The sequence below is a fragment of the Syngnathus acus genome, chromosome 9 (genome assembly GCF_901709675.1).
Source record: "Syngnathus acus chromosome 9, fSynAcu1.2, whole genome shotgun sequence".
Taxonomy (NCBI): domain Eukaryota; kingdom Metazoa; phylum Chordata; class Actinopteri; order Syngnathiformes; family Syngnathidae; genus Syngnathus; species Syngnathus acus.
The window spans coordinates 12,921,152-12,941,285 of record NC_051094.1 but is presented as its reverse complement, the minus strand read 5'-3'; the positions used below and the strand labels follow the sequence as shown (position 1 = coordinate 12,941,285).

Sequence of the window (20,134 nt, the reverse complement as noted above, 5' to 3'; positions counted from 1 at the left end):
AAACACACGATCCAAATTGGCACACTGACATAGGTGGGAGGTTCAGAAGCATGTTGCAGTAAATGTGAAATTTGATTTTCTACAAGTTCTAATACCTTTCTGAAACAAGACGTATGAAAGTATAATTACATTAAACACTTTAAAAAAATTGAAAAATAATGGATTGGAACTGCATACTACATGATACAAGAAGACTGAATTAAGCAAAATAAAGCTAAGATTGAGTTTAAGCAAAATACGCTATTCTAGCACTTTTACCCCTCCAACCACGATTGTGTCAGCTTGTGAGTCAGTCACATTATTTATAAAGAGGGTAGATAAACTGTTGACCTTGCTTCATTTCTCCATAGCACCAGCTGACTCTGACACTGACAAGGACGCTCAAGGATAGAATACAAGATGGTACCAAGAGAAAAGGAGGGAGGGAGCGTGTGAGTGAGTGTGTGCGTGTGTGTGCGCGTGTGTGTGTGTTTGTGTGTGTGTGTATGTGCGTGTGTTTGTGTGTGTGGGATGTTCTATAGCACTTTTTTTCAGACAAATACCAGTATGATTATTCAATTCTTGAATACTGCCCAATACCTATCGATACCAAGTAACCGATACCACTCGAAGATTCGAGTCATAAAATTTCTATTAAACCACTGACAGATAATTTTAAAGAAAGTCTTTTATTTCTAACAAAAAGCAGGGGAGTCACTTTGGAATATAAATTAATAAAACACAATAAACGCACCCTGATCTTGGATTAGTTTGTAATAAATTAACAAAAATGCACAATGAAGCTGACTACTCCCTGAGTTTTAGGTTTTCTTCAAAATAAATTGTACTGTAAATAATACAGCTTTATCTGTTTAGATGTAAAATATAAATTATCACAATATATGTCTTTCATAGCAGCTAATATACAAACAATTATCAAAAAGTAGGGAACACATGAATGTAGCACTCTGAGTAAGTGAACACACTGTCTCATTGATAGTCATTGTTTTCCAAAGTAAAAACGGATATTTGCAAATGTTTTGTTTTGATTAAACACAATGGATAAATCAGTCTGCTTTCATGAAGGACAAGAGAAATCTGGGAGTTATTACTTTTCAGAGCGCAAAATCAGAAAATTTGGACAATCTTTAAACAAACGCTTTAAACGGTGACACGATTATTATTCAAACACGAGGTGATTAATTTCATAATTGACTTGTTGTCTATTCAGCAGTTTCAATTTTGACACCTCTACTGAAGTGTTAACAAATATATCCACCTTCACACAACACATACAGAAACATGTCAATAAACTCTAAAATACCCTTCAAGTTGTGAAACATGAGCCACTTCTCACAATTATACATTTTCAACCAAAAGCGTGGCAGAAGTGCGTTTATGAATTGTGTGCATGATTAGAGAGCGAGAAAGAGAGAGAGTGCAATTAAGTTGATTCTAGCATTAACAAGTTTAAATGACAAATTTACTCATGGTCTAACTAATGAAGACATACACACCAATAGAAAAAATGAGCTCATTTTGTGCAACTTTGTACCGGGTACTTATTTCAGCTGTGTGTACAGCTTGGTTGCTATAAAGCAAATGTCCCTTCAGGGATGATAAGGATTTACTGCAAGCTGTTCTGCACTATCAGCACTGCACTCTATCTTTCACATATCTGAGAAAGGCAATCACGGTAGCACAAAGCAATATAAGACCAGTTACACTTCTATTACCGGTCTCTTTTGTTTTATTTATTTATTTAGATTTTACTAGACCTCCCCTGACATTTGCATTCTTTGGAGAATGATGCAGTTTACTCTTCAAACTGTGCATTTACCTTCATGTTAAATACTCGTCTTGTTCCTGTCTACAACATTATCCTCTTTCCTGCAGCAGTGATGACCCAGTTTCACCACAAGGATCATTAAAAATGCATTTCGTCTAATGGACTTTTATTTTCATTTAATTCCCTGTGCTTCACAATGTGACTATATAATATGACAGTCAGTTGTTGGCATACTGTTTGACAACATGTTGTAATTATGTTGAATAGATAAGTGGTCACTCCACCTTGTCGTAATTTGCATGTTTTATCTGGGCGTTCTTCTTAATATTGAATTCCTTGAAAACAATCTCTCAGCAAATTAGGCAGCAAACACAGTTGTTTCTTCTTTCAGTAATTTTTTTTTGCCAATTTCCACTTGTCTTGAAAGCATCCATGTGTCAACTTCCCTTTCCTTTGGTATAGTCTCCATTTTCAAACTAGGCTGAAAAAGGCAACACAAGGACATACATACACTGAAGGGTGCGTTCAGAAAATCACTCTCACGCCTCACCTGACTGAGTAGCGTATTCGGAGAGGCAGAGCATTTTTAGCACGTATTTCCGAAAGTATGCGAAAACACAGACAGGTCTGCTGCCACCTTCCGGTAAAAATTAGAATAGCTTTTTTTATACATGTGTATTTTAAACTGTGGTCAACAAAGACGACAGGCTACCCTATGGATTTTATACCAGAGGCTGCAGGTCTGTGGAAATTTGAACATGGGCCGTAATTGGCCCCCAGGCCCAACTTTGGACACAGAGGCTTGGTAAAACTTTCCCAATCCCAATAACAATGGACAAAATTGATAACAGGTGAACTATCACCTAGTGTCTATTTATTAGAAGTACTAGTGCCCGACTGGTTTGGATTTTTTGAGGCCCATGTTGATTCTGACATTCGGCAAAAAGAAGTTACGATAACCAACTAATCAGTGTTTTACCAGAATCTCGTTATTAGTATGAAATATTTAAGCAGATGAAAAAAGTCCAATCTTTTGACAAAGGGGAACATGCATAAATCATGCTAACTGACATGAACCCCAGATTCGAAAGAATAATTGTGCAGAATTGGCCAAAGTTTGGTAATGGATAATGTAATTAATAACATTATTCATATGCCACTTAATTTCACTTTCATAATTACTGTCAGTAGATCTGCATAAACTTGCTCACCCCACTTCTTGTGGTGATATTTAGATAGAGGAGTTATCTCCCTTGATGCCAGTGTTCCCTGACTTGCATTCTAATTAGTAGCTGACTAACGGCAACACAACAAGATGTTTTGGAAGGACACTGGGGGATGTTTTTCTTTTCCTCTGGAGCAGAGGGTGACCTGATGGAGTGCGTGCACTACATGCAGATTCACATGCACATTGAGCCTCAGGTTAAAGTCACTCGTTTCCATTTCACGCAAAATGCATGTACAAGCAGGAGAACTAGCCACTCTTGCTGCTCATCATGCAACGGCACAATGTTCATTACATATGAAGATGATGGACTCCATAATGTGGCATTACCCTACTGCCCACACTCGGTCGGTGATTGTTTACTGTATTTAATGGTGTGTGCACTTCTGATGTACCACAATGACATCATAATTAATAGTCTATGTCTGTGTTGTTCTAGTGATTTATTACAATTGAATGCAGCATCGGCATATTTGGATGACATTGGGCTCACGTTGATGATGTACATTCAATATGTCTGTTTACACTGCAGATGTCTAACAAGATATCCAATGCATATCAGATTTGTTACAGATTTGAAAGAGGCTGGAATTCAATCAAAGTGTATCTCATCATCATCATCATCATCGGTTTAAAGTCCGCTTTCCAGGCTCCGCTGGGTTGGACTGGATTCTCAATATGGCTTTCTTCCACCGGGGACAGTCCATGGCCATCTCGTGGTTGAGAGTGCCTATACTGAGAAAATCTTTGGAGCAAAATTTTTTACAGCCGGATGCCCTTCCTGACTCCAACCCAAGGGGAAATTGATTTTCTGTAGGGGTTGACTCCCTTAGCCCTTTCCTCTCCCGAGGAGCCCACTGGGCAGTGGTACTATTTAACCCATAGTTGGGGTATCTGCATTACACAAATGCTATATAGTATATTTTCTTTACTTGTGTGGTTGGTTGGTTCTTATTTGACACGGTGCCATGAGACTTATCTGACCCGTTCTGCTACTTGGGAGCATAAAATCGGAATTGTGTCAACTGAGCCAGAGTGTAAATTCAGCCATTAAGTGCGCTGCTTTACCAATTCACGGTGCATGTGTGATTAATTGTGGTCATAATTGGCACTGTTCTGATCTCACTGCCAAATTTATCATCATATTATTGAATTAAGCTTCCAGTCTAAATTAATTTGCATCATTGGCGCGAATCTATAAACGCGAAGGGGGGATCTCCTGCAATGAGAAAAATCTGGTGGCTGCATTTTGTCTGTGCTTTCCTTTCTTTGTTTCTTCCACTGGGACCTGGCTGGCAACCCCTCCTAACCCCCTTAGCAACACTCACGGTTTTTATTCCTCAAAAATGAATTTATGGTCAATCTCAGCACTTGCCAAGTCCATCACACAAACGCCTCTTTCATACTTGTCTATGATCGCCTTTTTCAGCTCTATCGTTCTTGACATTTTCCTCTTGTGCTTTTCTCCTGCGTCTTTCTTGGGACCCATGTCTTTTCTCTAGTACAGTACAGCCTTACAGGGGTCTTCAACCCACCAAACAACAACGCCAACCAAGGGACAGGTGGAACAAACTCTATTTTGTTTACAATAGCCACGTGAGTCGGGTAGGTTTCCGAATCTTTGTCCGAGAACCGGGACAAAGATTTCCTGACATTTTGCGTTGAAAACCGAATATGTAGAGTTCCGAGGCAGTTGACTTCCAGAATTCCACTGTATTTATGTATATGTATATTTATCGTATTTTCCGCACCATAAGACGCACTCAAAAGTTTGTTTAACTTCACTGATACAAATTTTCACCAGCGATGGCTTTATGCACCCTTAAAAATATACTATACAATCATTTTTTTCAAAGTTTTTATTTTTTTTCTCCTAGCATATTAGGTTTGTGAGTACACCTTTTTATGTCTTACAGCAGTGTTTCCCAACCCTGTAATGAAAGTGGGAAGAACTTCCGGTAAGAGACTTCTGGTCAAATCCTCCCATTAGTTACAATGAGTTTTGCTTAATGGTGCGGTGTATTTGAATGGTTTTCTACACTGTCAGACATCTTAAGGACTATCATTGTATCTTTGCAGGTTCAGTCATATGCTAATGACTAGCCAGGAGAGTATTAATCTGTTCACGCAGCTCTTTTTTTCATGACTTTGTGCATGTAGTATATGAGCATCTGCATGTTTTCCAATGTGTGTGTGTGTGTGCGTGTGTGCAGGATTGCGTGCGTGCGTGCATGCATGAGAAAGAACTGCAATGCAGTCAGGATGTCTGCTTTTAGCCAACAGTCATGGGCTGATTGACTTTGACAGGCTGCCTCTCAGACCCACCACAACACAAGCAGCAGAAAAACCAGTATTTCAACCGCAGAACAGTCTGCCCATGCAAGCTTACTTCCAGGGCGATTCACTAGAATAACATTACAATATGAATAATGCTATTACCAAAGCATTTCAGGAAAAATACACCTGAACCTCGATTTTACACACTTCGATTCCACGCGGCTTTCTGTCTAATGTGGTTTGGTCATGGATCCCAAAAAAGTAGTACTTTAAGTGGATGATATGAGGACCGTATGAAGCTAAATGACTAGCGCGTAAGCCTTAGCGCTGGTGATTTGATGAATTTCCGTGACCAATTTAAAGGCGTAATCGCTAGGATTGCTTTTGATTCGGAAAGGCGTGGACTTCCAGCCACGGAAGTGGAAGAGAGCCCTATCCACCGTCCTCGGACAGCCACCCGGCCGAGCGCCGGCCCCAGACTTCCATCCACGGAGGTGAAAGAGAGCTCCATAGAATAGGACCGGGCGTGCGCAAAAGCCATAATAGTTTTTCAAACCTTCTGTGTCACTCCAAATCCTTAAATCCTTCAAACTCTTCGTCCGCCGTGTCACTTAGAAACAAAGCCGCTAATGATGCCGGTAGTACGTGGGGTCCTTCGTCATCTTCGTCATCCCGTGATCAATCTTTGTCCTTTATGTAAACAACCGCCACGCCGCGTCGCGTCGCGCTGCTGACGTCACTTGAAATTCAAATTACAGTAATCCCTTGCTACATCGTGGTTCGTTTATCGCGGTTTCACTTTTTTGGGGGGGAAAATATTTGAAAAAAAACACATATAAGTCTCTCCTTATTATAAGTCGCTCCCTCCACCCAAACTATGAAAAAAAACGCGACTTATAGTCCGAAAATTACGGTACTTGGGGTTTACATGGTGTTGAATCGTTAAAAACATTGTAGTACTTATCAGTATCAGTGTCATTTCATCATGAGGACCACTACATTTGCTTCCTCCTAAAAAATGAGGGGCTAGTGTGCACCTAGTAAATAAATGTTAGTCTGGAGCCCTGCACTACATCAATCAGGTAGTAAAGGCAATAGTCAGAGTGGTTGGTCAAATTTGTTTCATTTCTGTGCAATCTACCAAAACCACTTTTGCGGTCAAGTGGTTGATTGTGATTGACATATTTGGTAGACCTAAACTATAACATGTTTTAACCAACCTTCTGACAGATATAGTGGCTTAGGAAAGCTTTCAGAGGTATATGACCCTGAGTTACATTTATGGACTATAGAGCCAATAAAGGCAATGCCAAAGGCTATATAATGACTGTCAGCTACTAAAAAAGCTTGTTCTAACGGTCATAAAACATTTCATTTCATCAGTCAACACAAGAAAGAAAACTGACAGCTACAATACACGGCTGAGTCATGGTTATGTTCAAGGTTTTTTCACTTGACAGTTTTTCTTCTATTGTGAAAGTGCTTGTGCTTTTAACTGAATAGATGTCGAGACACAATTGCATTTAATAATTATCAAATATCATTTTTCAAGTTGTTTTATTAAAAGAAAAACAATATCATTAAATGTAGCAATATCATTTTTCAAGTAGTTTTATTAAAAGAAAAACAATATCATTAAATGTAGCAAATTTTTGACATTCTCATTACACAGAATGATTAATGTAGTTGATATTTGTTTACTTTACATTTGAAAGAAATGTGAAGTGATGCGTAGGCTAATGTGCTTGACCCATGAGGGACATTGCACAAATCACACGCAAACATAAAAACGTGGTCACTGATTCAGTGTAGCCTGCCAGCATGTGGAGTTGTTTTACACCATTGCATTATTGTGCAAATGGCAACGCCAGGGAAAGCAGTTCACAACACACACACACACACACACAACTTAGCAGAGTCTATGATGAGCCGGGAGAAGGGGGGAGTTCCTCCTTTTCCGCTGGATGTCTTGGCAGTCAGAGAGGGGAAATACAGTATGATTATCCAGGAGGGGAATTGTTTTATCAACTCCTGAAGCAAATGAATGAAAACAGGAGGATTTATGTACGGAGCACAAGCTTTCCTCTGCTGCCAGGAAGCAATTAACAAGCAAGCTGGGATACTATCCTCTTTGATTCACCATAACTAAAATGGTATTCCGGTTGCTGTCTATGTGCTCAAGAGATGTGCTCGACTCATAATGTGGTACTAGACAAAAGAGACCTGAGAAATATTACAGTGGTATTTTAAAACACCCAAAGTTCCACTGTATAATTTTACATTGTGTTAAATAGTGTGCCCCAAAGTTCAAATGCCATGGGACTTGAAGTCATGCCAAGGGTATTCTGAGTGCACTGCAGTGATTCTGGATTGTGTGATTTGAATGTTTTGAGTGGACATCACTAGCATCTTCAGTAACGGAGATGACAAAAAAGCACCTTTATCAAATACATTTTACTTTTTTTTTTGGGATCCTGTTGTAAAAAACGGGAGAGTTTATCAATTTCCTCTCACAGTGAAATCTCTTAATTATACCCTAATTTCTCGGAACACAACAAACACCTTACCTTTGAATAAAATAAGAAAAGATGAAAGTTATTAATGAACAGACCAAATCCATCTGAAGTCCCATGGGTTGAGAGTCTATTACTGTATTTTCCGCACTATAAGGCGCACCGGATCATAAGGCGCACCTTCGATGAATGGCCCATTTTAAAACTTTGTCCATATGTAAGATATATATATTTGGCCCGCAGGCCGGACTTTGGACACGCCTACTGTAGTGGCTCAATATTGGTCCATATATAAGGCGCACCTGATTATAAGGCGCACTGTCGGCTTTTGAGAAAATCTAAGGTTTTTAGGTGCGCCTTATAGTACGGAAAATACAGTACATTAATCGGCAGGCCATTCGCTCAGTGAAGCTAATAGATGTAAAAAGATAGTAGCTTTATCAGAACTTGGCAAGGAGAAGGGTTAAGCGGGGTAAAAGTAGCTATTGTTGATGGAAAATATTTTCTCTTGACTGACCTAAGCAAGAGACACTGGCAGCTGTTTACCTTTCTACAAAGTATTTATTGAGCTGATTGTCTTGTAATGGATGTTTCAGACAATTATAAGTCTCATATGATGCTGCTACTGTGGGGCTTGAAAACAAAGTAGCTATTACGGGATTTTGAATGTCCAAATGTAAATACTAAGAGACAATTAGACATCCAATGAATGTCCTCCACCTGAACCTCTATTGAATCTTCCATTGGCTCCAGGCCCGGTGTTAGCAAGCCTTTACTATTCTGATGGCACATTGAGCAGTTCAACACAACAATGTACAAAATATTAGCGCTTTTATTAAGGTTTATGGCAAATGGCAGTGAAATATTCATTTTGCACATTGTGTTAACGTTGCAGATTCCCGCCATGACTAAAAGTAGGCTGTTCTTACAGGTAAAAATAAACAAGAAATGCTCAACAATAGAATCAATTTCTTTCTAACTTTATTACATTCCAACACCTAAAGCCAGAAAAGAAGAGTAAAGAATACATTTCCACCAAGTCATAGAATCAAATCTCTTTAAAGCAATCTTATTTGAGGGCTTTCCTTGTTATTAACTCACTCAATTCCATAACCTGTGATCTTGTCACATTAATGAAGACCTGCAACACAAGTCCTACAAATACCGACAGTGCCTACAGTATTAACTCACTCAATTCCATAACCTGTGATCTTGTCAAATTAATGAAGACCTGGAACACAAGTCATACCTATAGTGCATGTTGGTAATGCAGGGATTATTTAGAAGGCCGTGGAATTGGGATTGATAACGGTATCTTGGCACAGAATACTGTTTGTTCTCTCATTCACTGGCTGTTTTCTTTATTGACTCAGCGACCGGCATTGTGTGCGTGCGTGCGTGCGTGCATGTGTGTGTGTAATTTTGATCTCATTCCACAGCTTGGTTTAAATCCTGCTGGTGCCGGGATGTGTGCCCTCATTTCAGACACACTGACAAAGTGGCCGCTCTGAAATAAGCTGTGGCCTGTTTGCAGGAGGGAAGCAGATGTAGTTTACTCTCTTTGATATATGCATGAGCAACCAACAGATTAAAAACAGTCATTGCTGACTGGAGAGGATAAGCAATGCAGTGAGTAGAAGGATTGACATTCCCAAAGAATGCATGATTTTACATGGTAGATTTAACCATGGATGACAGAGCTTGTCATGTTTTTGCAGACTTCCTTGCAAAGGGTATCTTACATATATGTCGCATCACGATATACTGTATAGTCAATTGTATTTCTAGCACACACTCCTGGTGAGCACACACATGCAACATTGCCTTTTAAAGATGATTGAATGATTCATGATTCACTATTAGAGCTGGCAAGCGCTCAAGCCTGTCAAAAACATAACACCTAAAGCTGGAGTTCCCTGCAGCGTTTCAGAAATATGCAATACTGAAAATCCTTTTAAAACACTTTAAACAATAATTAAGCTGCTACAAATGTGTATTGCCACTATTTTTATAATGATTAAAAAGACTTGTCAGTTTAGTGGATGTTTGTTTCATGAAACATTGTTTATTCTGTAAGCACTTAATAACAAGGTGCTCCTCTTCCCACAACTGTACCACCCCTCTGGGTGCGGTGTAATAAGAAGATATTGGAAAATACGCCTTTAGCGGTTACACAGAGGTGTCAAATCATTAAGTTGCGACAACAGAATTTGCCTCCAACTTACAAGCACATTGGGAAAGGTAAAATGAAACATCTGACGCCTCTATTGTCAGTCCATCGGTCTTCTGTTTCTGTCTGATGTCAATGTGAATTGAGATGTGAATAATTCTTTATTGCATGACTCTGAAATTCCTTTTGACATTGTCTTAATAAAGTAACTGGTCTAAAATCAATAAAGCTTTAATAAAGTTTAAATAATAGGCAGTGGAGTAATAATTGACAGATAAAGAAATATGAGTACTTTTTATTTGTATAAATTAAACAAATAAGGATAGCTATTAATTAGAATACACTTTATCAAACAAAAATACATTTTGAACCTTCTTTAAATAGTCTAATTAAAAGAATTGAACCCAACACAATTTACATTTTTAAAAAGGTACTGGAAATTGTATAAATATATATATATCCATTACTGTACAAAGGTACCACAATGGACTGAATATTAATACAGCTCCACCAAATCTAAACTAGTCCGAAAAAGTCAAAACTTCCAATCCAAAAAATACTGATTGGGACATCTCGAATTATGACGTTATAGTGGTTGTAAGGCAGATGTCAGACACGTGGAATTGATCTGATATTGCCTTAAAGTCCCCTTTCCCAACATCCATTTAGTTTTGATGAGTAAAGCTAGGAATGGTGACAAAGCACTTCAATTCAGCAAGAAAAGTGAATGTGGCAGCTTCTCCTTGAGTTGTCAAGCAAATGTCATTGAGACAGCAAATGGAAGTGGCAATGGCAAAGGAAGAAAATCTGCATTGCATAACTACCCTCTGTGCTCTATTATCTTGGCCACAGTGTATTATACAGCTGCCAAAGCTGTCACGCAAAACACTGAAGCAATAATCCTTACTTGGCCATGATGGCACATACACTCAGAAAGAGTGACAGACATCTCTTTAAATGTAATCACAACATCAATTAACTATGAGCTGTAATTAGCTACTGACAAACTGGCATCGCTGTGAAGAGATAAAGATTCAGATTCAGACAGCTTTATTGATCCCTATGTAGGCAATTTGTTCCCAGCTTCCGGGTCCAAATGCACATTCAGCTTCAACGAACACTTAACAAAACAACTCGTAAAAATGTGACAAGGAGTGAGGTAGATACAATAGGAGACGGGAAATTGTGCTTGAAAAAAAAAACAAGCCGGTGTTGGTAGCAAGTGGTACAAGCAAAAGGCGACAACTGTTAATACTAATTGTTTTAACAAGGAAGATGCTCAACTAAACCATGACTAAACCAGACAAGAGTCCTGACTGTGTGAGTCATGCTAATAACATTGGAATCATTGTTAAAACAAGTGATTATGTCTAATAGAGGCTCATTTACAGCTTGTTACCAAATTGCAGGAAAAAAAAAAAAGTGGGCTACATTTTGCTTTTCACACTGTGTGTCTAGTTTTATTATTCTACCCTTTTAGATTCTAAAGTAACCTTTTGATACTATGATGATGATATTTCAGATCTATTATGACAGAAAAAAAGGGAAATATATTGTTGCTCCTCTTTTGCAGAAAAAGTGGAAAAATGTTCTTCATTGATAAAAGTGGCTAGTTTTCAAAACTCTCAAATTTAACACCCACTTCAAAAGCACACGCCACAATTAAACCAAACGACAGGTCTGCAAGGCTAGAAAAAGACACCCACGCTTGAAAGTACGCTAAATGTCAAAAAGGAACTTGAATAATGGTGAAGGTTAAACATCTCTCTTGCTATGTCAATGAAAGCCTTTGCTGAATAGGAAAGCAGACATTCCTTCATGAACAACATACAGAGTGGCCTTTCACATGAAGAATTATTTTCTACTACAAATTCTCCACTCCTTATGTACTCGGTCATCATAAAGACTTTGAGGAATATTAAGTCAGTACATCATGAAGCTGTAAATTACAACAGCTAAGCGACAAATAAAGTAAAATAACTTTAAAAAAAAACATATGCAATTAATCTACAGTTCTACAAATGAGCAGATGAAATGTCTATTGTCAAAATTCTTTAATAACATTTATCAAGCAGTTTAAGAGTCATAAAGAGCAAAACAAGAGGGGCAAATCAGCAGTGAACAATTACCAGGCAAACCTCAAACAGCGCAGCGCCAAAGCTGGGCTTGGAGAGAGCATCTTAATCACAGCGTAATTACATCCTGCCATTCACCGCAATGAAAACACAAGCAGGAAGATGTAAGGCAACCCGGGAGGACAAGAAGGAAATGGATATAAATATACATGCTCGCAACAAGCTGCCCACATGCTTTTATGTACCACTTAATATGTGTCTGTTATGTTGTCGATTTTGTACCCTTTAGAAATTCCTCAAATGCTAAGCTGGCTGAAAACAGTCTTATTTGGAGGGCTTGTAGTCCCATGTAAATAAACCTCAAAATAGACAAATAGAATGGCTTAAAATAGAACTCTTAAATCAAATATATTTGTTCCACTGCCTCCTAAACAAACGCCACTACTTGGAAAAAAAATGTGAGAACTACCTACAAATAGATATCATTAATAAATAAATCCATATTGTATCAAGAAAAACATTAAATAGACAAAAACAAAATGTGGGTTCTATTGTGTGATTAGATTTCCATCATACCAAGCAGTTTTTTTCATTTACTTCTAAATGTTTCAACGGTTTTCTGTTCATGTGTTTATCTGTTTAGTCTGTTTATGTGTTAATTATTTGCTTCTGGATGTCATTAACTGTTGGGTTTGTAAATGCTTGGAGATGTTGTTTCCCTTTCTTGTGTGAAGCACATTGAGTTGCCCTGTGTATGAAATACAAATTGAAAACACACACACACAAATTAACATATTATGATGTCATCAGCCTCTGGGCAATATCATCTTTTCACGTTGCCCATTTAATGTGCTTTCACCTTATGATTGATTTTAAATGTTTTGAAAGTTGTTTTTATGAAATACTTCAACATGTATTTACTGGTTAACTTCCAGAGACACTCCAGGCTCTGTATTTATTGAACAAAAAATATTGATTAATTAAACACATTAAAAAGTACCATAGGGACTTTAGGGTTTTTATTTTTTTGCCAAGACATAACCAAATGAGTTTGAGGGTACTCTTACATACTGTAATGACTGATCACAGTTTTGGAAACAATCAATATAAATGAATGCAATTACACTACCTCTGAACTGCACACAAATGTAGCGCAAGCGGTCGTGCATGTGATTAAACTCCTGTTGAGCATCTATAAGGTACTGGAATGTTTAATGGCTGAGCGCTGTTACACAAAAAATCCTGTGTATATGATGGCGCATTTATCAGCAAGATTGTCGGCTAATATACGCGACAGCTGGGGGACATCCCACTAGCACTTTCTACTTTCTGACCCAATGAAAAAGAGCATCTGGGGGGGTTACCTGTTTAATTAAAGCCCAGTTGTTTATCAACGTTATCACCAATGGGAAAAGTGACAACATCAAACAAGACTGGTGGCACTAATGTGCTGCCTGATCATGAACATCAACAGTGACTCACGTACGTAGCTTGGAGTGCAAGTACAGTACACCATTTATCTGCACTGTAGTGCATGGAAGATCATGGCATGCATAAAAAAACATCCTATTTAAACATTCAAGCCTAAGGAAGCACGCATTACATCAAGTTGGTAAACTCATTGACTTGATTTATTTATTCAGCAAGCAGTCCAACCTCCTCTGTTACTAAACGTAGGTCAGATAATGCTGCGCGATGCAGTGTTGAGAAAATTACAAAGAGTAATGATGTATTGTATTGTCTGCGAACGTCTGGCAACTGTTTGCCGAGCGTTTGCGACCTTGAACAAACCCAGACGAGAATGCAACATTTGCAAACACTCGCAAGTGTTTGTCACTCAATGCAATAGGCTTTTAAATACAATAGATTTGTAACAGTGTACACAAATATAAAGAATTCTAATGCTGCTGTGGGCTTATGAGATTTTTGCCACCAATTAAATTAATGTCATGTACTACTGAAAATTATAAGTTATATGAAGAGTATAAATAAAAACAGATTGTTTTATAAATTGTGAAATTTAATGCACCTCATTACGTTTCTATTTATTTTGGCACTTTTTTCCATCGCATGCCTATTCCACCACCCAGCATTTGTCATAGTGCTTTGAATGAGTCCAATTTACCGGTGGTCAAAGTTATTATGTCCCCCATATCATGACTACCAGTAATGTCTGGAATAAAATATTGAATAGTGGCAGTCCTAATTACATTCAAAGACAAACAATTATAACTGCAATGCTGCTAGCTTAAATTCGAGGACCAGATGGGAAACTATGGCTGCAGAAAGTGAAGCAGCAATTCTCAGCTTTCCTAACCATTACTGTCAAGATCCCTGTGGGCAGAAAACTTAATTTGCCCATGATACTCTATAGAGCTGCATTGTGGCCAACAATGGATGATCTGTGTAAAACAGAACCTTAAGGAAAAAAGAGCAATCCCATTTAACTACTCTTATCGGAAGTAATAAAAAGGAAGGTTTATAAAAGGACAGGTTTTCGAGCAAAAAAAGAAATGACACTATAATAAAATGGTCTGCCTCACTCTCAGAAGTCTTACCTTGACACCACTACTCAAATGCAATTAAATAAACCTAAAACCTCATTAGAGTGGGTTTAACCATTTATTCTGCAGAACAAAAAAAAAAACACACAAAATAATCTACACTATAAATTTATGTTGAAAGCAGATGGACAGCGGGATTTGGGATTAACGAGAGGGGATTAGTGACTCCAACATTACTCAGAGAGCAAACAGAGCAAATCAAAAATCTTTAATGCCGTGACATTATTTATCATCTACTCACTTGTTCAATACCAACAGCAAAGCAGCAGAAGCAGAGAGTAATTGTTTCAGAACACTGCTTTCGGGTGAAATTCATCTATCCATGGGAATTAACTGCTCAGCATTTGGAAAACTTCCTCAGCACAGGTAATGGCACAATTATTTGAGTTTGTTAAGAGGGAACACAGATTGAAACATCACAGTCTCAAAGAGAGCAGATTCTTCAATTCAATTCAATGTCAAATCATGACAGTTTTTGTATCATCATTTTTTCCAGGTTAACAGAATTTGCAGAAATATAAACATGGCCTTAATATATGTAGGCATAGCGGAAAATGGCTTTGTAGGCATGACGGAAAATGGCTTTCAGATGTCATGAATTGGGATACAAGATCAAGGCAGGCCATGCTCGAGTCTAAGCCAGCATCTCGGGAGCTGGAACCTATCAGTTTTTAAACAGCATAGAGTGCAATAAGAAAGGGGGGTGGGGCAACGGCATTACATTACTGAACGTTCGGTAACAATTCTGCCCGGGTCCCAGGCTAAAACAGAACAATGAGGTGATGATGGCCTTAACAAGAACATGAAACAGGTTAAACTGAGGTGCTTTAAAAAGGAAATTAGCGGAAATATTTATGCCATGCCTCAATAAATGCTCCAGAATGCTAATGGGACAGAAGTCTTACACTAACACAATCATGCTGGCCGTCAATCACCTTGACTGGGTCAAAAGGAACCACATACTCTTAACACTGGTGAGGGCAAGTTTTTCGGCGCATGATGCAATAGGTCAGCACTGTTCCATGCTAAAATGCTGCAAGTGGCAGCCTGATGAGCAATTAGCACCGGTAGCGTAGGTCACGCACTCATTTCGGGCATCTACTTTGAAGGTGAAAGCGAGCTCAACATACATTTAATGATCAACACATTTAAAGTGCATCCGCTAACAATATTGCTGTAAACAAATAATGATTGCTGTTTATTAAAGCATAGATATTATAATAAGTTGTTTCAGAGGAAATCAGGGAAAAGCAAAAATCACAGCTCCGAGTCCACTTACATCGTTTAATAAACCAGAGCTGTTCGTATAAAAATCAGAACAATTACCCACAAGTAGCCAGCCATATCTTGCTTCATTTACTTAGCCTTGAAATGAAAGCTTGTTTGGAGAGTGCACTGATTTCTGTTCTCATTCAATATGCATTAGGCAGTTCAGTGAGAATAAATTATCCCAATGTTATTTCCCAGGAATCGTGGAATAATAATAATAGTACAGCCAAAATAATACACAGTTTGATTTAAGACAAGCTGAACTAGAATGGCAAATGTGAATATAAAACTATAGAATCCTAGAAATCAATCGCATAGAGCAGAGGAGAAGCCAGTAAAAAGCACTTAGCTGCTCTGACATCCTCAAAGTACACAGCAGCTGTGAGAAGCTCAAGAGGGCAGAAATAATCACAGATATGGCACACGAGGGAATCTTCACACATCTTCATAAACATGTCACAATGTAAGCACGGCTATGACATGCGTGACACTAAATAGTAAGCTCATCCTGCTTAATGGTAATCGCACGCTCAGATTTAATGAGGTGTAATATATTTGATGTAGAGTAGATGCTTTCTTGCAGGACTTCAAAAGTGCCGCAGTAGTTGTTGGTGGTTAGAGTTCAAGCACTTTCACTTCACTCCCTTTATGCCACTCCAAGCATAGTGGAATGGTTCAGTTAAATGCAGAAACAATTGAATTACCCGTGACCTGAGCAGGTTAAACTTGTTCACAGATGGCCAGCTGATGATCATCATCAAGTAAATTCTACTGATCAGTTTTTTTTCTGGTGGTGCACTCCTGAGCTTATTCTGCAGCAACCCTGCGATTAACCATATCAAACTAAGTGGGAGTAAAGAGACATGACTGATTAATTCTTTTGCTGAGCCTTCATGGGTGGCAGTTGCTGGAATTAGGTGCCTTGTGGTATCATCATTGGGCTTGTAAATTAGGTCATCATCTTAAAATATAGATCTCTAAGGACATGCTGTCTTTATTATAAAGATCCCGCCCAAAAAAACTCAGCTCAAATGAGGCAACCCTTAATGCCATGGAAAATCAAAACAGGCACACTTCAGCCTTGTCGGGAAGACTGATATCCCACTGGGACTAAAGATTTATTTTTCATTTGCCACTTAATGAGATAATAAGAGAATGTCACAGGAGAATGTCTTTCAATCCTGAAAGCATTTTGCTAACATTTAGAAAGACGAAGAAGTAATGGCAGAAGCAGTTATCAGTAACCTGCCAATCAACCCGTCACAACTAACTGTTGCAAAAGGGTGTTCAACACCAAGCAAAATGTCAGGAATGCATTTCCAGCTCTGAGTGAACATGGATACAATACTATCCAAGCCATTTGAGAAGCGACACCACTTGTTTGTTTTCCTTAATGGCCCGTGTGCTGCCAGTACAAAACGTCTCATTCACAAGGCAGCAAACTTGTAAAATTCACTGGTGCAGTGGCAGCCAAACTCAACTACCATTCACACTGATACATAAAAACTGAACTGCAGGGTGCACTGAAATTCACTTGATACGTTTATTAAAAGACATATTTAAAGACTAACGGTAAGCACATAGTCATCGTAACTCAAAACATGTCTGTTAATAAAAATACACCATAAATGACTTTCTGAGAATCTTGTACTTTGAAAAAAAACAGAGACAACTGTGACATAAGGATGGATAGGGGGAAAGACAATTTTATCCAATATACTCTAATAAATTTTAAGAGGAATCTCTCTAGATCAGGGTGTCCAAAGTCTAGCCCAGGGACCATTTGCAGTCTCATAATAAAGTGTGTGTGTATCTACATATATGTATATCTATCTATATATATATATATAATCTATAAAATAATAGAGAGAGAGAGAGAGAGAGAGAGAGAGAGAGAGAGAGAGAGAGAGAGAGAGAGAGAGAGAGAGAGAGAGAGAGAGAGAGAGAGAGAGAGAAAACCTAAATAAAACTCACCCAAGCACAAGAAAAACTTGAAAGCTTCAAGAGCCTGAATTTGAACACCCAACTTCAACATTGGCCACCATGCTGCTCCACACAACTTTTGCACATTAACTTCAGGTATGACACTAATCCTAATGATAACCTTTGCATTGTCACTGATAGCAAGTAGGCTATATTGGGTGGATTTTAGAATATGCTTTTAGAGTGTTGCACAACACAAGATGAAGTGACTATCACTTCACTGGTTCTTCTATATCAAACAATTTTCTTTAGGTTCATTTACCTGACATGTTTCGGCGGGTTCTTCCGCCTTCATCAGAGTGTCAGTGATGTGATTGTGACGCGTCTTTATCAGCTGATGGATGAAGGCGTGGCTCACCTGTCAGATTAAGAGTGACTATCCTTTTCTTTGCATTTTCCTAAGGCTCTCTGTGGAAAAAGTTTGGCCTTCCCTAGTCTAGCAAAATAATATACCTCAGTGGAGAGCCACTGTACCTCCAAAGGAAAAATGTACTTTTTTGTGAGCAGACAGGAGGGAATAATGTGCATCCTGCTTACCTCCAGACTGTCCAGACTGATGAAACTGGCGATAGCAAATCCATCAATGATATCTTCTTCCTGTGAGCTGGACTCCCGTCTCTTCCGCCGGGGAGTGCGCGGTGATCTGGCGGCCGCTGCGGGGTGCGACGCCCTTTTAGCGTCCCTATTCGGGCTGTGTTCCTCCCTGTCGGAGTACGTGGAGTTGGGATCGGGGCTGCGGGGGTCTTTGCTCCCCGTCTCTCGCAACCTTCTCCCCGTTTCCCTCTTGGGTCGGCATCTCCGACCCTTCTTCAATTTCCCATCCATGTTAAGAGGAGGGAAAGGGGGGCGGAGGAAAAGGGGGCGGGGGGGTCTTGGAGTGTCAAAACCAATGCAAACAGAACTCCACGGGAGACGCTGTCTGTCTGCGCCGTGGAATCACAAACAAAACACAGTGAACGATCCTTGGCTACGCTGCAACGACTATAAATGATCGTGTGTGTAACTCAAGCCTTGGACGCTCAATGACCTTGGGTAAAAAACCTCGGCGATCTCCATTACGACAAGCAAACGCGCAAGTATAAACATAAGCGTGAGGAGGGGAAGGCAAAAGCCACACGCTTTTGGTCACGAATCTGCACCGTGTCGAGGCGCTATCTGCTAAAGCAGGTGCAAAATGGCAGATCCAGTTCAAAATCCACGAATTAGACTCGCTTTGTAACTTTTGTTGCATCGGAACATTGACAGAGCGCCAACGCCGAACCTCGCTGCAGGGCGCAAACAGTGCAGAGAAATCATGTCTCTGGCCGTTGTTGTTTCCCCACCTCCCCGATCCATGATTCAATGTCAAAAAGAGCTCGGGGTACTATCCGGTCGAGACCAAACCCCTGGTGGTCAACCGAGGTCTGATGTGGTCCTTCAATAATCCCCGCGTGTTGAGTTGGAAGATATTAATCCTCGCTGTACTTCAAGTGTTGCGTGATACTTGTGCGCAATATAGCCGAACCGATCCGAAGCGTCCGAATCAGACAGCGGTCCAGTGTGAAATCAAACTCCATACGGCAGAGTAGCGGTCCATTCCAGCTCGGATAATGTTGGCTTCCCCCACAAATCCACTCCAGTCCGTCCCTTGGTTGCTCAGTGGCTCACGTTGCTCTCTATTCGCATAATAAGCGTTTGATAAGAGTCCTTAAAGCGACAGGAGTGATTAAAATCTCTCTCTCGCTCTCTCTCGCTCTCCCACTCTCTCTCTCTCTCTCGCCTCCCATCGCATCCTTTCATCCAAAATGAAGAGACAGTCAATCTTAACAGAAACCAGCCACAATTCCAGCACTTTTACGGATTGCAGTTTACCAGAAGGTTGCTGACGTTGAATACAACGTAATTAAAAACAACATAATCGAGAATTCTCGCCCCCGAGATTTCACATGTCACTATTTTAAACTGTCAGAAGTGGTGGCACGCCTGCACGCACACGCACAAACCTATCTAGCTCTTTTTAATGGTTGGCTATTATCCTATCCTCGGAGCTGGTTCCCCAGCCGAAAACAAAAAGTGGCATTTTATTGTCTGGTTTTCTGGAAGAAAAAAAGTCAACATGATACTTTGTCCTCCCATGTGAATAAGATTTATTTACTTGTTGGGGGAAGGGGACAGTGTCAGGACAGAGTTCTGCAGTGTTAAGTCACTAATGCAACAGTTTAGTTACCTTTGTGATCCATCCATTCATTATCTACACCGCTTGTCCCCACGGGGGTCACAGGCGTGCTGGAGCCTATCCCAGCAGTCATCG

General features: G+C 39.5%; 1 protein-coding gene across 8 annotated transcripts in view; it reads right to left on the bottom strand.

Moving 5' to 3' along the window:
* The window catches only part of fbrsl1 (fibrosin-like 1), a 223,067-nt gene extending 203,545 nt beyond the window's left edge, over positions 1-19,522 (bottom strand). For 5 of the 8 annotated variants that reach the window (XM_037257806.1, XM_037257812.1, XM_037257807.1 and 2 more), the window contains exon 1: positions 18,382-19,521. In XM_037257806.1, coding sequence (XP_037113701.1) covers positions 18,382-18,669 — 288 coding nt within the window. In that variant the 5' untranslated portion in view covers positions 18,670-19,521. Of the gene's footprint in view, positions 1-18,381 lie in introns of all 8 variants that reach the window. The other 3 variants (XM_037257814.1, XM_037257813.1, XM_037257811.1) reach the window with 2 other exon arrangements.
* Positions 19,523-20,134: the final 612 nt, after the last annotated feature.